The sequence below is a fragment of the Dermacentor albipictus genome, chromosome 1 (genome assembly GCF_038994185.2).
Source record: "Dermacentor albipictus isolate Rhodes 1998 colony chromosome 1, USDA_Dalb.pri_finalv2, whole genome shotgun sequence".
NCBI lineage: Eukaryota > Metazoa > Arthropoda > Arachnida > Ixodida > Ixodidae > Dermacentor > Dermacentor albipictus.
In genome coordinates, this window is record NC_091821.1 from 421,931,173 (window position 1) to 421,948,939 (window position 17,767).

At 46.6% G+C, this 17,767-nt stretch overlaps 1 protein-coding gene across 2 annotated transcripts in view; it reads right to left on the reverse strand.

Moving 5' to 3' along the window:
- Nucleotides 1-8,854: 8,854 nt before the first annotated feature.
- Nucleotides 8,855-17,767, reverse strand: part of LOC135896765 (carbohydrate sulfotransferase 12-like) — a 164,005-nt gene continuing 155,092 nt past the window's right edge. For both annotated transcript variants that reach the window (XM_070532257.1, XM_065425276.1), the window contains exon 3: nt 8,855-9,658. In XM_070532257.1, coding sequence (XP_070388358.1) covers nt 9,167-9,658 — 492 coding nt within the window. In that variant the 3' untranslated portion in view covers nt 8,855-9,166. The remainder of the gene's footprint in view (nt 9,659-17,767) is intronic.

Consider the following 17,767-nt stretch of genomic DNA (forward strand, 5'->3'; position numbering starts at 1 on the left):
AGTAAAGAGCTGTCGAAAGATTACCACGGGTACAAGCACTACAGAGATGTTGATGTATCATGCGAGCCCAAATTCCTACCAACTCTTGCAGTGCCAGGTAACGCTCTATTATCGCAAGAGGAAGGGAAGGACATGGAGAAACGTTTCTTGGATCACGTTGGTGTGGTCGCACCCTTGTGTGGTGGGACCGCTGTATTGATATATAAGCTACAAAGCAGTTTACTATAATGAATATTTTGTTCTAATGTGTCGCATAGCAGTAGTTCTGCTATGCGTGGCCTATGCTGCACATAGATGACATCAATCTGGATCTCAAAAAAACAGCCTGAAAGAAAGTCCGCTGCAATAAGAATGCTCCGGAAACTTGTAAATTAGGAAACATTTTCTTGCTGGTATTTCTTTTTGTAATTCCGATAGTTGTTAAGGTGGTCTCCTGTTCAGCCTATATTTACGAAATAATCGGCATATTTCAATACTTGCATAAACATCGTGCAGCGTATTCTTTGCGCAGACAATCATTGCTCCCACATGTGCACCCTCCTATTTAATGATTATTACATACACTTAAACCAGTTGCCCCTTTTCTGGTGTATATTTGTCCCACAACGATAATCATCTGCCTTGCTTGCGTTTCTTTTCTTGAAAACACTGTGCTTGATACTTTCCTGTAGAGAATGCTGTGTCACACTAATAACGCGCATGCCGTCAGTGGCTTGGAAGTACCGGGCTCGTAGTTTTTTAAAGAAACGAATTGCCGGCAAGATAGCTTACAATTATTGATGTAGGACAAGATATGCCCCAAAGAGTGCAAACTTTTTAAAGCGAAAGCTTTACTAGCTTTCGCTTTACTAGCTTTCGCTTCATGCATTTTCCCCGACACGGGGAAAATGCATGAAGTTAGGCACCAGTTTTATAAGAAGGCGAAGTTTCCCAGGGTAACTGGTTGCATTGATTGCACCCACGTGCGGATCAAAAGTCCAGGCGGAAACGACGCCGAAGTATTCAGAAACAGGAAGGGATATTTCTTATTCAATGTGCAGGTAAGTGAAATACGCGCTTTAGTTTTAGAAGTCTTTACAGCATGGTCTTGCCTTGTTTTTAGCCCCATTCAGGTTGAGCGAACAGGGCAAAAAAAAAAAAAAAAGAACAAGAGGCCAAGACGAGAGTGTCTCTCTCTCATTTTTTTCTATTTACTCACCCAGAGTTGCGCAAAAAACATGTCTCTGTCGCTTTTTTCCCGTTTACTCAACCAGACTTGCGCTAAAGATTCTTCCAGACAGAAGTACGGCCAATACAGTAATGCGCTGCCGTTGCTAACGCTTGTCAAGGCTGCATTTCCTCTATGCTAGTGGTTACCGTTGTTGTGCTTTTTACCCTACGTCGGCCTCCCATTACAATGGTAATAAACGCAGCAGGGAATAAACAAATATGTGCGTGACTTCGCGAGTGTATCAGGTTGCGAGCTCCATCATGCTAAATATCTGCTTCACTCAATTTTCTGCAACAGAAATTTATAGTAATCCATTATTGTTAAAATAGGAGATTTAAGACGTATTTGACCGCTATTGTAACAAGGACATTGCTGGTACTCTTCATATAAACTTGAAAAATTATCTGCAGGTAATAAAGAGCAGTTGCAAAAAAAATCATGTTCATTCTTTTTTTGGCGTTTTTGCAGGCTATCACAGGACCTCAACTTGAATTCTTTGATTTGGTTGCAAGCTGGCAGGGTTCAGCACACGACAGAAGAATTTTTGACAACAGCAGTGCAAGAGCTCGAAATGAAGAGGGGACTATACCTGGCGTACACCTTGGAGACATGGGGTATGCTTGCCGACCATACCTCATGACACCAATAAAAAATCCTGGAAGCACAGACAGCCCAGAGTACAGGTATGTATGACTGCATGATGACAGTAACATAGAACAATAGACGAAAATATGCAACATCTTTTTATTCAGGTATAAGAAGTCTCAAATCCGGACACGGAACACCGTCGAAAGGGCTTTCGGCATCTGGAAAAGAAGATTCCCATGCCTTGATATGAAATTACAAATAGAAACGAGAACATCTGCCATTGTCGTCACGGCGTGTGCAGCTCTACACAACTTTGGCCGGAACCGTCAAAGTGATGAACTGCCTCCTGACCCATGCAACATTCAGCAAACCTCCCCAGCTTCACAAGCTCAAGGACCACAGCTCGTTGATTCAGCGAGTGGCTTCAGAACACGAGCACGTATTATTCAGCAATATTTTTCCTAAAATGTTGCAGAGCAAAACACAATGCATATACAAAATAGAAGATTTTGTCCCATTTTATTCACTGCCTTTTTTCACTTCAGCTTTTTTCAGCTGGAGAAGCTCGAGCTTCGCTTTCCTGGTCCCACACTCCAGCTTGTGTAGCTGCTTCGATTGCTTCATGTGAAGCGCATGTTCCGCACGCATTAGTTTCATCTTTAGTACGTGCTCCCGCTTCTTCCGCTTGCTGTCCTCTTCAACGCCTTGAATACGGGCACTGAGCTCTTCTTCAAGGGCTGCCCTCTTCGTTGCAAGCACTCGGCGTTGTACAACGGAAATCGAGCCTCGCGGGGTAGCCTCTGATGGTGCAGACGGTAATGCGGAAGGCAGCTGCGGGGCAACTGGCTGCGGGTCGACTAGTCCTGCTGACATCTCAGCTGTGGCTGCTCTATTTTGTGTGTCCTGGCTGCTGTCATCAACAGGCCTTGCTGGCGAATGCCACTGATATATGTTGCCTGCGAAGACATTTGCAACTGTTAGCTTTTAACACAACTTATCATAACAATATGCATAAAGACTGACTGTGTGAACACATAAATTTTGCTTCCAATTATCCGAGTGAGCAACTACAAGCACTTGCGACACTATACCTTGTCTGGTATACAATATCAAGGACTGGGCTGAATTAGTGAATATGTATGTGCTTCATGAAATGCAATAAATTATTAATGTTACAGCCCATTTAGTTTAGCTGGCTTTTTCTCCTTTTGGATTTTTACTCGCACAATGGCAATCAGTGGAAGCAGTTCACTGTCTACCCCTGTTGAAATCTTTAAAGCACACAGCAGGAATGGGGGCATACTCCTGGGGTGTCTTAAAAGCTGGCTCTTTTGCTAGCTATCTGATAGGCAAGGTTGGCTGGTGGCATTGATACTGCTTAGCGCAGGGCACTGCTGCCAACAATAGTGCACCCATTTGTTGACTCGAATGCAGTGCCTCGATGTATGATGCCCTGCAACTAGTCACAGCTCTGTTTTCTACGGGGACTTGCACAGTGCAGAGCAAGTAGCACATGCACTATACTAGTGGACACTAGTATAGTGGATACTAGTATAGTATACTATACTATACTATACTATACTATACTATACTAGTAGACTTATGTGCATTTCAAGTACAAGCCTCGTGATTTTCACTGCACTAATGAACAGAAGCTACCAGCAGGGAGCAATCATTGTCAACACGTCAAATGTTTGGACAGTGCACATACAAGTGTTGTGAGCCACTTGTTTGGCTAAATGTAAAGGATGAATGTTCAAGCTGTAAATGTTTACCGGGTTTCCTCTCTGAATGAGAGATTTTGGTGCAACTCCTTTGCTCATCTGGACTCGCCCATACGATCAAGCACTTGCTTCCAAAAAGCTGCCTTCGCAATTCGCATACCACCGGACTGTTCCAGGGACTCCACTTGCATCGGTTGGAGCAGCGAGACGACGCTCGGGGTGACTTGCGATCCAACAGTAAACACGTGGCGCCCACGTCACTGTCGAACGGGTTGTGCACCCGCGTCGACATATGCGATGCGGCAGCTCCGACTCGCTCCAAATCGTCCGTCAGTTGGCTCGCTGGCGCGCTGCCACCTCCTGAAAAGACACCACGGCGTTGCTTATGCGCCAATCATTTGTGAATTAACTGCACACGGCTAGCGTCGTGCTAAGCGTGAACATGCTTTAATCATTACTTTTGCGATATTTGCGTGAATGGCAGTGGACTCGTCGCCGTCTACGGGCAGTGGCTAATTTGGCGACGGCCAGTGTGGACTCGAGCTCGCGTTTATGTAAACACGCGCTTGGTACACGCCGTTAAGCCACGGCCACGCGAGCACGCTATAAAAGTGCGTGCTTGCGTTCGAGAGCGCGACATCTACAACAACAGAAATGATAAGTCTCGAAGCAAGGTGCGAACAATCACATGCCATATTTCACCGAAGCAACTTACTCTGGCACGGCGACAGAGCTGACGCGGCTAAGCCGCTTTAGGCATACACCAAGAAGCCTCACTATCAGCAAAATGTAGCTTTATTCAAGCAAAAGTAGCGAGTAGCGAAAACGGAACTGAGAGAACACGAGCTCACTTGTTGTAAACACTTCCTTCATGTCGTCAGCCTTCCCTTTCCTCCACTTTTCTTTTAGATTATCCCAACATTTGCGAAGTTGGGGTTCGGTGCGAAATCGAACATTGGGCCGGCAGTTGTATTCGTCCGTGATCTGCTCCCACGTCTTTTTTTTTTTTTTTTTTGTCTAAGGACACCCCGTCCGTCCGTTTGTTTTCGACGAGGTCCTTGTGACGAAGCGTGCTTACCAGATCGATAAGCACGCTTCGCTCCTCCTCGCTAAAATTTATTCTTTTTTTCCCCTCCATAACAATTTTTCTTGTTACGAAATTATTATTACACAAAAATAGACAACACAAGAAGGAAAAACACGAAAAGAAAAAGTCCAAACAATAAAAAGTACCGACCGGCTTCGCGAAGTAAACACACAATAAAAGGGACAACGTGAAAAGCAGCAAGCATGCTTAAGCATGTTGTTGTGACGGCACGCCGGCAACGCTGCATAGTGGCCAGCCGAAAACAAAGTTGAGTCAACAACGGGTAAACTTTCTGCCTAAAGTTGGCGGTGCTTGCTTGTAGGAGTGCTGGGGATCAGTTTTACTAGTATTTTATTGCAGGAATAAATTTTACGTATATGCACAGAAGATTAAAGCGCAAAAATGTGCATAGCCTCACTCCCATGTCACACACTTATTCAGATAAGGACGCCTTTCTGAAGGTGGCCTTAAAATATCGTAAGGTGGGTTTTTGAAGGACCTTTCCTCACACTTTAACTTAAGTTCTCCTTACGAAAGGCCACCCTTATGAGTAAAGAAAGGAGCGTTAGTGAATACGGCGGTTTAGTATGCGGTGAAATTCGCCATCTGTTAAAGGGAGACCATGCGTGGCGTTATTAACATGCGATTGTCCAGCTACCTTGTCTGCTGCAACATACCCAGGGACATTGCAGTGGCCAGGTATTCATTGGAACATTACTGTGCGATTTTCTTCGCTTGCTTTTGTGAGTTCCTTTAGTATCTCGTTAACTAACGCCATGTTTTGGGAATTGCATTTGTCACATATGAACTGAAGACAAAGCTACCTGCGAGTCACAAAGGATGACCCATTGTTCCCCTTTCTGCATTGATTTTTTTGTAGCGTAACAAAGGCAATACTGCAAAAAGCCCTCCTGTTGTTGATGACGTCGTGGGAGATAGTTTAAACATTTGTATTTGGTTCCATTCTGGAATCACAAAGAAATTGTTCTATACAGCTTCTGTATAAGTATTTGTTTGGCAATAACCATGTGTATACGCTTGAATATAGCCAAGGTATCAATAATATATTTGGTATAACGCCAGTTGTTGTGCTGCTAGCATAAACATATCTCGTTTGCGAATAATTCCCTCAATCGAAAGTTCAATTTTTGGAGCTACGAGTCGCCATGGAAGCTAAGAGATATCTGAGAACCAAAATTCGGTGATGTGGTAGAAGATCTTTGTGCAACTTGAATCACCGCATCGATGTTCGCCTTGCCTCTCTCAATTAGTGCACTTGCAAGTGGGTGCCTTTTGTGCTGCACCGATACGCCGAAGTAGTGTCGACAGTTTTCAGCCGTCCTCATAATAGAAAATGGGGGGATGACGTGTCTCTGCAATTACTAAGGAACTTAAGGTTGCTCGAGGAACGACTAAGGATACTCTAAGGCCTAGATAGAAGTACAGTGCCGCGAACCCATGATTTCAGGAGGCGAGAGTCATCGTGCCAATAGAGACCATCTCTGCACTTGCCTCTGCTACTGTTTACCGTTTGCGTTGATGAAGGAAACGGATGCCAAGCGCCTGAGGCACGACGTGCGTAATCGTCACTCTCGTCAACATGAAAAGTCTTGTCCGTTGAGTGCGTTCGACGGGAGTACGCACTAGTGCAAATCCTACTCTCCTTTGTCCTACGTTCACTCCCTCTACGCCAGGGAGGGCTTCATCTCCAAATTCCTGTGTGAGTTGACCAGCGTGTTGACCCGACGTGACCTAAGCTCCCCACCTCTGCATCAGTGAGTGGGTTTCCTCCGAATTCCTCTGAGTGTATTGCCAGAGAGGGGTCTTTCTCCGTATTAATCTATGTGAACTAACCAGTAGGCTGACAAGGCCCTCTACCAGGAAGCAAAAGAGAAAGCGGTTGCCCGGATGGTGCAGCGTATAAGAAGACCAGGCAGACGGCACGAACAGATCTTCTCTGCCCTCGCGCGCAGGAGTATGCAGGCTGAACGTTTCTGTACTTTTTGTCATGGAGCACGCCGCTCACCCACAACGATGTATTAAACTTCTGTTATTTGTTTTTGCATCATCTCGTCTTCCCTGCCGGACCCTCTCCGACGGTCAATCTGGTTCGAGCTTCTAAGCAGACGCTGTTGAAGGTCGCCGAAACCCCGTCCCCGTAACAACTGGATGTACCAGCTCGTAGCAATTGGTGGCAGCCGTAATGGCCCCGTCTAGCCTCCGCGAGCAGAAGTCCTTCCCTGCGTTCTCCCGTACCGGAGATACAGGATCGCGTGACACACACGTCACGGACCCCGCCTTCGTTTTTTTTTTCTCTCTCGCCTTTTTTGCTGTGCGACGCACTTACGGTGACAAAGCCTCGCGCGCGAGCTCTTGCATTTGCCTGGTTGTGCACAAGAATACCTGACTAGCTGTATAAGTCAGTGCCACGCGAACACAGAACATGACTGCGTGCTGGAACACGGCAGAAAATGTCATAGTTTCGCTCTCTGCGCGCGCGATTGCACGACAAGGAAACAAGAAGACAAAACAGAAGTGCATCTCAGAAGGATGCATGTACGGGCTAGTGGGTAAGGCATTATAATAAAAACTTAGAGCACTCAAAACACAAAGGACGTAAAAAAAAACACACGCGCTAACCATAACAGACCCTTTTTATGTTAACAACTCTGATATCATAGTGGAGCACCTTAACAGGAATGACCTTGCTGGCTTCACGGCCTTCAGCATTGACGTAGTTGATCTGTATTATTCCTTGCCGCACGACAAATTGTTAAGCCGTGTTGAAGATTGCATTGTAGAATCTAACGACGAACTTGCCTTTAGGAATAGATGTAGTGTTTCGGTTGAGTCCTTTTTAGAAATTTTGACCTTCCACTTAAAATCTACCTTCTTTATTTGGCACGGAAAACTGTATATGCAAAAAGCAGGTGTTTGTATAGGTTCTTGCATGGCGCCAATATTAATTTCTATTTTTCTTGGCGCGGTATATGCTGCTGTAAACGCCATGCTTCAAGAGGGTGTATCAGTCTTCAGGTATGAGGACGGTTATTTTATTTTTATTGACAGATGATTGACAGTGCGTCACAGAGAGTGGAAGACATTGTCGATTGCGATTGACATTGTCGATTGCAGAAGGCATGGGTCTAAAATTCACCTCCGAGCTGGCGAGTAATAATAGATTACAGTTTCTTGACTTGTGCATGAAATTTGGGGCGGATCATGTTTGCTGGCACTACAATCCACGATCTGCAAAACCGGTTTTATATTTCGCGTCGGGGCACTCAAAAATTGTGAAATGCGGTATTATTCTGTCGTGCCTACGCGTGGGCTTGGGAATAAAACTTGCGTGCAGCTGCTGAGCACGAGTTTCTGCGTGCAAGTGGAACGCCTTATAAGGCCGCAGGTTACCCCATTCACCTTATCACCCATCCACTCATCATCATTCATCATCAAAGAAGTGCATCTCTTTTGCTACGGCACGAAGTAACACAGAGACAGGCATACATTGGGTTTAACGGTTTTATTATTTCTCTAAACTTTAATCAGTCTGTTGAAGTAACAAATCACACAAACAACTGCTGTTGCCTAGGATGATTCTCAGTCACGTGACACTATGAGTAACGTCCCAGCACGGTTAACTACGCAGTCACACATGCGCGACTGACGTCAACTCCTCGGCTGGGAGCGCGTCGCCCGCGACGAGAAGGTCGCAGGGCGTTAGGTTTGAAATGTCAGCTCTTTTCGCAGTGCGTAGCGGTGTAATACTTTGAAGGCACGATCGTTAGCGCGCATTGTATGCACTGCGCTTGTCAGTTCGAAACGGCCAGACCTGGTGACGGGCCCTTTAGAGAAACTAGCACGGTGCGTAGAACACGTGTTGACGTTCGCGCCCGCAAAATGTTACCCCGATGGCCGCACGCTAAGAAAACAGCCCACATTTCAGTTTAAGGCCTCCGCGCACTCATCCACACGTCAGCCAGTCTTCCTTCGGCAGCAGAAATTACGTCATAGCTTTCGCCGAAACGTCGCGAGCCACGCTTCCAACGCCAATGGTGCCAGTGTGCGAAAATGCAGAGGAGGAATATCGCTTTCTATCGCTGGCCGTGGTAATGAGAAAGAGCGCCCGCTATAGCGTAGCACCCTTCCTCGCACTATGTTATTACAGTGATACTTGCAACACACGCACGTACACACACACGCATACACGCACGCGCACATGCGTAATTTCAGGAGAGCATTTTTCGCTTTCTCGATGATTTCCAGCCAACCGGGCTATAAATTAAACGCACGTATAGCACGTGTTTACTGTGCATATCATTTAATAGCCGTGCTCCTGGTGAAGACGTGAATTAAAAAATTGATAGTGTGGGATGCGATACACACTCTCCGCGCAGCCACAACACGTCCTAGAGTTAGCGCTTGCCCCTACAGTTATAACCTCGATTGTTATCCTGCACATGAACGTCGCGTTTAATCTGCCTGTTTGCTTGTCCATCCACCTGTCCGCGTGGTTTTCCTTTCTTCCCTTCGTTCTTTTCCTCCCTTCCTTATAGGCTACGGTAGATATTCCCTGAAGTCGTAGCCGAACAGCTCGAAGTCGTAAAAGTACCAGGCGTACAGTCTCATGACCTGGTGGAACGACAGCTGCTTGAAGTAGTACTCCGTGTCTGTCGCGCTAATCCCGCGCACTTCGTGCCGTGTGTTGTCGTGAGCGAGAACGTCCGCCTTCCCTCCGATGTCCACGAGCGAGAAGAACAGCGGGAAGTCCCTGCCCGCTGTCTCTAGCTTGCCGACGAAGTCGTAGTCCAGGAGGCAGGGCTGGCACAGCGCGTAATACGGATACCAGTGCTCGTCCGCGTTCTCCGCAGTCGTCGCCAGCACGTATTCCACGAACTCAGAGAACGTCGGGCTGCGCCGCTTGGCATACACTCCGGGGATCTTGTACCAGTGGAGTTTGTAGGCCCACGCCATCTCCTCGGGGCCCCTGAGCGCCTTGTCGATGTAGGTGGACACGAGGCGCTCGAACGGATGCCTCACGAACAGCGCCTGCCGGGCGTGCCAGGTTGGGACACAAAATGAGAAATAACATCTCGAGGGAATGTTAAGAAGGTCTATTTCTGGCTGCTCTAAACTACAGCACCATATAACCTATTCAAATCGTGGTTTTGGCAAGTAAAACTCCGGAATTCAATGTAACACAGTACTGTAATAATTAGGTGAGAACAGAGCAAGAGCAAGCACGTAACGACGAACCTCAACTTTAGCTAAGATACACAGCCGAACGCCTTTATAACGAAGCGGTCGGGGCCTCCGAAATCATTCGTTATGCAGGTCACTCTGTAAAGGTCGTTCCCCGCGTAGCTTACGATGGAACCACGACAGAATTAATAATTCGTTATACAGGTCATTTCGTTGTAGACCTGTTCATTGTAAAGGCGCTAGACTGTGAATCGCTGGCAACTTAAGATCTTCAGCCTTAGTCAACATATATATCGCTAGTTGTTAAGATCACGCGATCAGAAAGTTCCCACAAAAAACATTACATGCAGATTTGTTCGTTCGTTTTACCTGCGATTTCATTTCTTTCTTGTGCGCATATACTTTCACTTCTGCCGGCGCCTGAGAAGTTTTCACCAGCGCATGTGCGCGCTGTTGCTGCGGACTCTCCTGCCTTCTTTCCATTTATGCCTCCTTCCTCAGCGTATGGCATTAAACCGGATGAGCGTATGGTTGACCTGCCGTTCTTTCCTTCCTCTGTATCGCTCTTGAAAGGAGACCGAGAGCGTCTCGCGACAGGAGCATGGACGCGGTGCTGTGTTTGTGACGTCACGTGTGTTTGTGACATAGCGAGTGACATCATGTGCAGGACTCCGCTGCTCCTCACGACCCAGTTTCCCGCTGACAACATGGGCGGGTACAGAGCCCGGGTGAAGAAGAGGCACGCATAAAGCTCTTCGAAAAAGAGAAGCAAGTGTTCATAAACACTCAGCTGCTGATCAGACGTCGCTGGTGAACAAGCGCGCGGCTGTGCACTTAGAATAGTAATGGTCCCTGCTCCTCGGATCTTTAATTTTATAGATCTGCCTCTGTCAGAGATTGCGCGCCTGCCTCATTTAGCATTGTGAGAGATGAACCTAGGTAGAAAACTTCTTGAGGTAATTGTGGGTAAAGTCCGCATTGTTTTGCAGACAACATTTTGCGAAAGGCAGAACGATGGAGGGGAGCTATACGAATAATATAATATGCAGAAATGGGACCATGACAGAGCTCGTAGTTTCGGTAGTATAGAATATTACAGTGTTTTTGGCGATGGCGACTTCCCTCGAATCCATGAAATAGATGTGTCCGAGGACGCGGAATAAAATCCCGGCCGCGCTGGCCCAATTTTGGTGGGGGTGAAGTGAAAAGAAAGACAAAGTGTACGCCTGTGTGCCGCGTGAGACCAGTTCAGGGTTCCCCAGGTGGTAAAAATTATTCCAGAGTATCCGACTGGGAGGGGGGGGGGGGGGTCATCATAATAATATTGTGGCTTTTGCACGCTAAACCTCACAATGTAATCTAAAATTAATGTGACATAAGCACGAGGAAGACCAAATTTCGGCAAAATTTTGCAAGGTCAGGTTTGCCTGCAGCGAGCAACACTCCCCCTCCTACTCCTCCGATAACAATCCGGAACACCACGTGCCCGCTGCGGTTATTATGGCGCCTCGTTTCCGGTTTCAGAAGTTTTGAATTCCTTAACCGTCATTAGACGAAATAACCTAACACGCGGAAAGTAAGCAAATTGATGCACGGCCCATCGCCCAGCACTTGTGACGTTAAAGATGCAGGCGGCAACGCATTTTAAAGCGAAAGCTTTACTGGCCGTGAACTTGCGATTTCGCCGTGGCCGTGCTCCGAGGAGGCACATGACGTCACATCGCGTTCCTCGTCGTTGCGTTCGCCTCCACTCGCTTCAGCTGCGTCGCATGCCCGATAACATGTTGGAGGACTTTAAAGTGATTGAAAAGGAGACTCGCGTGCGCCGCAACCACAGTTGAGGCTGCAGTATGGACGGTGACAATTATGATAAGCAAGAGGAGGCATGCGCCACTAGTAGCACCGAGCCACAGGTGTTCCGCCGCTGCGCAGCGCCGCGCCTCTCCGCCGTTGCCATTTGGTATGACGTCACACAACGTTCCTCGTCGTTGCGCTCGCCTCCGCTCGCTTCGCCAGCTGCGTCGCATGCCTGATAACATGTCGGAGGATTGAAAAGAAGAGCCCGCGTGTGCCGCAACCACAGTTGAGGCGGAAGTATGGACGGCGACAATTCTGATAAGCAGGAGGAGGCCTGGAATCGACATCAGAACGAGATGAAGAGGAAACGAATCGCCCAGGAAATAGACGAGTGCGCCGAACGACTGGCTAAACGCTGCAACATAGCTAGACAACTACACTAACCTGGACTTGCAATCAAGATTAACTAAGGAGAACCATGCTATGCCTTAGCTTTTGCTACGTATATCCTGGCATAGGCGAGCTAACCCACTGCCAATTTTTTCACGAAAGACGACCGGGGAGACGCAAGTGCGCGTCTCCCACCTAGCTCCGGCGTTGAAGAACGTGGACACGCGAGTGAAACCCGGGGCAAGCGGCGAACAAATTCGTTGTTGTCAGCGCTTTGGTGGTTCGCATGGACGCCGTGAGGTCGGGCACGCATTGTTTACGTCCCTCCAAAAAGATTATCCACCCCTTCCGGCAACAATCTTGAAATCTCGCAAGGTGTTATGAAAATCATGCAATAATAAATCACGGGGGACACGATCACGCATGTATAGGCCGGCCGTTATTGTGGTCTACTAGCGGATGTGTATTACCCAAGAGAAAAAGAAATAATAATCGCGCGAGAATATGGTGTGTGCACTTCTTTAAAAGCTTTTTATACGTCAAGTAGGGCATGTTATGAAATTTCAGACGCCAGTGCGCTGCCCGTAAGGAGCTGAGCCACTGAAACTACACGTGATTGCAACCATGCCGGCTGGCAGATGTTACATATGCCTTAATTGCACAATACTCCGGTGTTCATAATGAGTGCACTTGCAAATGAGCCAATAAAGAGAAACAGGGCCCGTGGCGTAATGACTTCGATGGCGGGCTTCTGGGCTACAAGTCATGTGTTCGAATCCTGCCTGCGGATGATTTTAATAATATTTATTTAATCATTTATTACACAGTACATTGCTGAACATGACAAATTTACAAAGTCGTTTTACAAGACGTTTAAAGCTAAAAGGACGAAGTTTAAGCAAATCCAAGTACTTCTCATAATTCCCACGCTGACTGAACCGTCCGTATTGCAGCTCTCGTAGACACTAGCGCCAGAGTTGCCTCTAGTAATTATTGTACGAAACTATGTATTGGGTGGTTTGTTAGCTTTCCTCTTGCAACGCCAGGTGTCAGCACATGCTTTACTAGTTTGCTTTGCCTCCTCATAGAGGGTGCGGGAGTTTTGAGGCACGGACATTGAAAAATGCATGGTAGGGTAGGCATACAGAGCTCCTCTGTAAAAGGAAGGCATGGCTCTACACACAGAACAGCCCCCACCCATCGAGTCGGCGTGTACGTACTACGTACAGCACATGCCTTACTAGTTTGCTTTGCCTCCTCATAGAGGGTGCGGGAGTTTTGAGGCACGGACATTGAAACATGCACGGTAGGGTAGACATACAGAGCTCCTCTGTAAAAGGAAGGCATGGCTCTACACACAGAACAGCCACCACCCATCGAGTCGGCGTGTACGTACTACGTAGAACCGCCCATGCATGCACCGCACATGTGCCGGTTGCCGGTGTTGTTCTATATAGAACTGCGCAATGAAACAACAAGCACTATCTAAACATTCTCACCAACAAATATAAACCGTAAAGTGCGTCATTCCTTTAATTCATTTGTATGACAATTTATGTGGTTTTAATCTGGCTAAGCTATCATTGGCTCTTTCTCTCGTTTTCGTTTTCGAGCGGGCGCGTTCGTGACCAAATGCCAATAAGCTGTGAGAGACGCACGTTCTGCGGTGCGAGAGCGTTGTGAGGTCAGGAGTTCTGCATGCTGTGGCCGGCGGGAGCGCTGTGTCACGTTTGTTCCCTGCTATTTTCCTGCCTTCAGGCCCATGCTCTCGAAATGTACTCTTCTTTCAAAGGGAATGCGCCCGCTTCGATGCAATGTACTCGTAAACTGATTTGTGACCTCTTTCACTGTTCATATGGCCCTAAAAGGCCACAATTTCGGCTACAGCCTGGTTTTATATAAAATACTCGTAGTCCTGAAGCGATAGATTTCTTCGGCTACGTCACCCACTTCTGATGAACTTCAGCCGATCTCACTCAGAAAAAATCGCGAGGAGAGTAAAGTGCAATGACCGAATGCGCAGGTGCAGAGGAGGAGCGGAGCAAGACATCCGATTGTTCGGCGCACCCGCGGGTAATGTCTTGCGTTAGGGGAGGAGACGGTGAGGATGGCGGGCGCCCCAACCACAACAGACGCCATCACGTTGAGGGTGGCTGCTTCGGAATAGTTCGAACAATATTCGAATTTAAGATTAGCCTATAAATAACACGAACAAGAAGGACAGGACAGGCGCCTGTACTGGCCTATAATTTATCGTGCTTGTAAAATTATTAAGCTCGAGCCATCGCAACGACGTTACAGCCAGGGTGCTGGCTACAGCCGGAGTGAAGTCAATTGGACTGCTGTGATATTAGCGTAAGTATAATTTGGCGTTGTGGTTGGCAGTGAAATTGCCACTTCGTGTGTCTGCTGATGGGCCCTTGAGGTTTCGTGGATCACGGACTGCATGTAGACATGCCCACCCCTCAGGTTACACAGTCAACCTGTCGCTGACGTCGACAATCATCTTCTATGGTTTCTGCCTAAATTATTTAAGTTATCGCTCTTGTGATACAGTTTTCTTCGAAAGAGTAACACACGTCTATTCGGTGGCAATCACATTTTGCTGGATACTGCTATAGCGTTTGTGTTCAGAGAATGTCATAATAAAGTTTGACGCTCGGTACGCTATTTTCGCATGCAGAAACCGTAGTTTTAGCACACAGATGAAGCCTCCCCCTCCCCCTCCCATGTGACGTAGATGGTTTCGTACAGCATGCCAATGTAGAAGCGTGGCGGAGATAACAGCTGCGCTATAGTTTACTGTAGCTGCGCTCCTGCTCTCTGTTGGCAAAAACAAGACTGGCTTTCCCCTTGCTCAATCAATCAGATACGTCACATAGAAGATTCGTGTTCGCATCGGGTGAAATGAGGGCACACAGTGCGAACTTTGATGACGAATATCTCCGAAGAAAAATGTTTTAGAAGTATCAAACAAAACGTAGTTCTCTTCGAATAAATATGCTCATATTTTCTGTTATAAACATGTACCATAATCGAAAAAACCTTAGCAAAGGTACTTGTCAATTCTTTGATAATGCATTTGTTTAATTTGCTTGCTTGTGCTAATAGCGTCCGTCAAATCGAATGAACCACCTACCATTGAAAGCAGCGTTTGCATAGAGCGACGTAGCACACACACACACACACACACACACACACACACACACACACACACACACACACACACACACACACACACACATATATATATATATATATATATATATATATATATATATATATATATATATATATATATATATATATATATTGATAAAATTGCATAAGCAGGCCTGGAGTGCGGCCTGATCCCGGTGACCAGAACCGGTAACGCACTCCCTCACCAGAGCAGGATTGGCCACCCTGGTGCAGTACTTGGTCACAACCTCCTATATGAACAACACAATCAAACCCTGGCCCTCAGTCCCCAGCAGCTGTGAAGCAAGTGACCACGGCGGCAGTCAGACCTGCGACGCAGCAGAGGGTGCTAAGAATCATTGGCTCAGGACAGGCCGCCATTGGAATATGAACCTGGCAACGTTTAACGCTAGAACGTTATCTAGTGAGGCGAGTCTAGCAGTGCTATTGGAGGAATTAAAGGGAAGTAAATGGGATATAATAGGGCTAAGTGAAGTTAGGAGGCCAAAAGAAGTATATACAGTGCTAAAAAGCGGGCACGTCCTGTGCTACCGGGGCTTAGCGGAGAAAAGAGAACTAGGCGTCGGATTCCCGATTAATAAGAATACAGCTGGTAACATACAGGAATTCTATAGCATTAACGAGAGGGTGGCAGGTCTTGTTGTGAAACTTAATAAGAGGTACAAAATGAAGATTGTACAGGTCTACGCCCCTACATCCAGTCATGATGACCAGGAAGTCCAAAGCTTCTATGAAGACGTGGAATCGGCGATGGGTAGTGTGAAAACTAAATACACTATACTAATGGGCGACTTTAATGCCAAGGTAGGCAAGAAGCAGGCTGGAGACAAGGCAGTAGGGGAATATGGCATAGGCACTAGGAATATCAGGGGAGAGTTATTAGTAGAGTTTGCGGAACAGAATAATATGAGGATAATGAATACATTCTTCCGCAAGAGGGATAGCCGAAAGTGGACGTGGAGGAGCCCGCACGGGGAGACTAGAAATGAAATAGACCTCATACTCTGCGCTAACCCTGGCATCATACAAGATGTGGACGTGCTCGGCAAGGTGCGCTGCAGTGACCACAGCATGGTAAGAACTCGAATTAGCCTAGACCTAAGAAGGGAACGGAAGAAATTGGTACATAAGAAGCCGATCAATGAGTTAGCGGTAAGAGGGAAAATAGAGGAATTCCAGATCAAGCTACAGAACAGGTATTCGGCTTTAACTCAGGAAGAGGACCTTAGTGTTGAAGCAATGAACGACAATCTTGTGGGCATCATTAAGGAGTCTGCAATGGAAGTCGGTGGTAACTCCGTTAGGCAGGATAGCAGTAAACTATCGCAGGAGACGAAAGATCTGATCAAGAAACGCCAATGTATGAAAGCCTCTAACCCTACAGCTAGAATAGAACTGGCAGAACTTTCGAAGTTAATCAACAAGCGTAAAACAGCTGACATAAGGAAGTATAATATGGATAGAATTGAACATGCTCTCAGGAACGGAGGAAGCCTAAAAACAGTGAAGAAGAAACTAGGAATTGGCAAGAATCAGACGTATGCGTTAAGAGACAAAGCCGGCAATGTCATTACTAACATGGATGAGATAGTTCAAGTGGCTGAGGAGTTCTATAGAGATTTATACCGTACCAGTGGCACCCACGACGATAATGGAAGAGAAAATAGTCTAGAGGAATTCGAAATCCCACAGGTAACGCCGGAAGAAGTAAAGAAAGCCTTGGGAGATATGCAAAGGGGAAGGCAGCTGGGGAGGATCAGGTAACAACAGATTTGTTGAAAGATGGGGGGCAGATTGTTCTAGAGAAACTGGCCACCCTGTATACGCAATGCCTCATGACGTCGAGCGTACCGGAATCTTGGAAGAACGCTAACATAATCCTAATCCATAAGAAAGGGGACACCAAAGACTTGAAAAATTATAGACCGATCAGCTTACTGTCCGTTGCCTACAAACTATTTACTAAGGTAATCGCAAATAGAATCAGGAACACCTTAGACTTCTGTCAAGCAAAGGACCAGGCAGGATTCCGTAAAGGCTACTCAACAATAGATCATATTCACACTATCAATCAGGTGATAGAGAAATGTGCAGAATATAACCAACCCTTATATATAGCTTTCATTGATTACGAGAAAGCGTTTGATTCTGTCGAAACCTCAGCAGTCATGGAGGCATTACGGAACCAGGGTGTAGATGAGCCGTATGTAAAAATACTGGAAGATATATATAGCGGCTCCACAGCCACCGTAGTCCTCCGCAAAGAAAGCAACAAAATCCCAATAAAGAAAGGCGTCAGACAGGGAGATACGATCTCTCCAATGCTATTCACAGCATGTTTACAGGAGGTATTCAGAGACCTGGATTGGGAAGAATTGGGGGTAAAAGTTAATGGAGAATACCTTAGTAACTTGCGATTCGCTGATGATATTGCCTTGCTTAGTAACTCAGGGGACCAATTGCAATGCATGCTCAATGACCTGGAGAGGCAAAGCAGAAGAGTGGGTCTAAAAATGAATCTGCAGAAAACTAAAGTAATGTTTAACAGCTTCGGAAAAGAACAGCAAT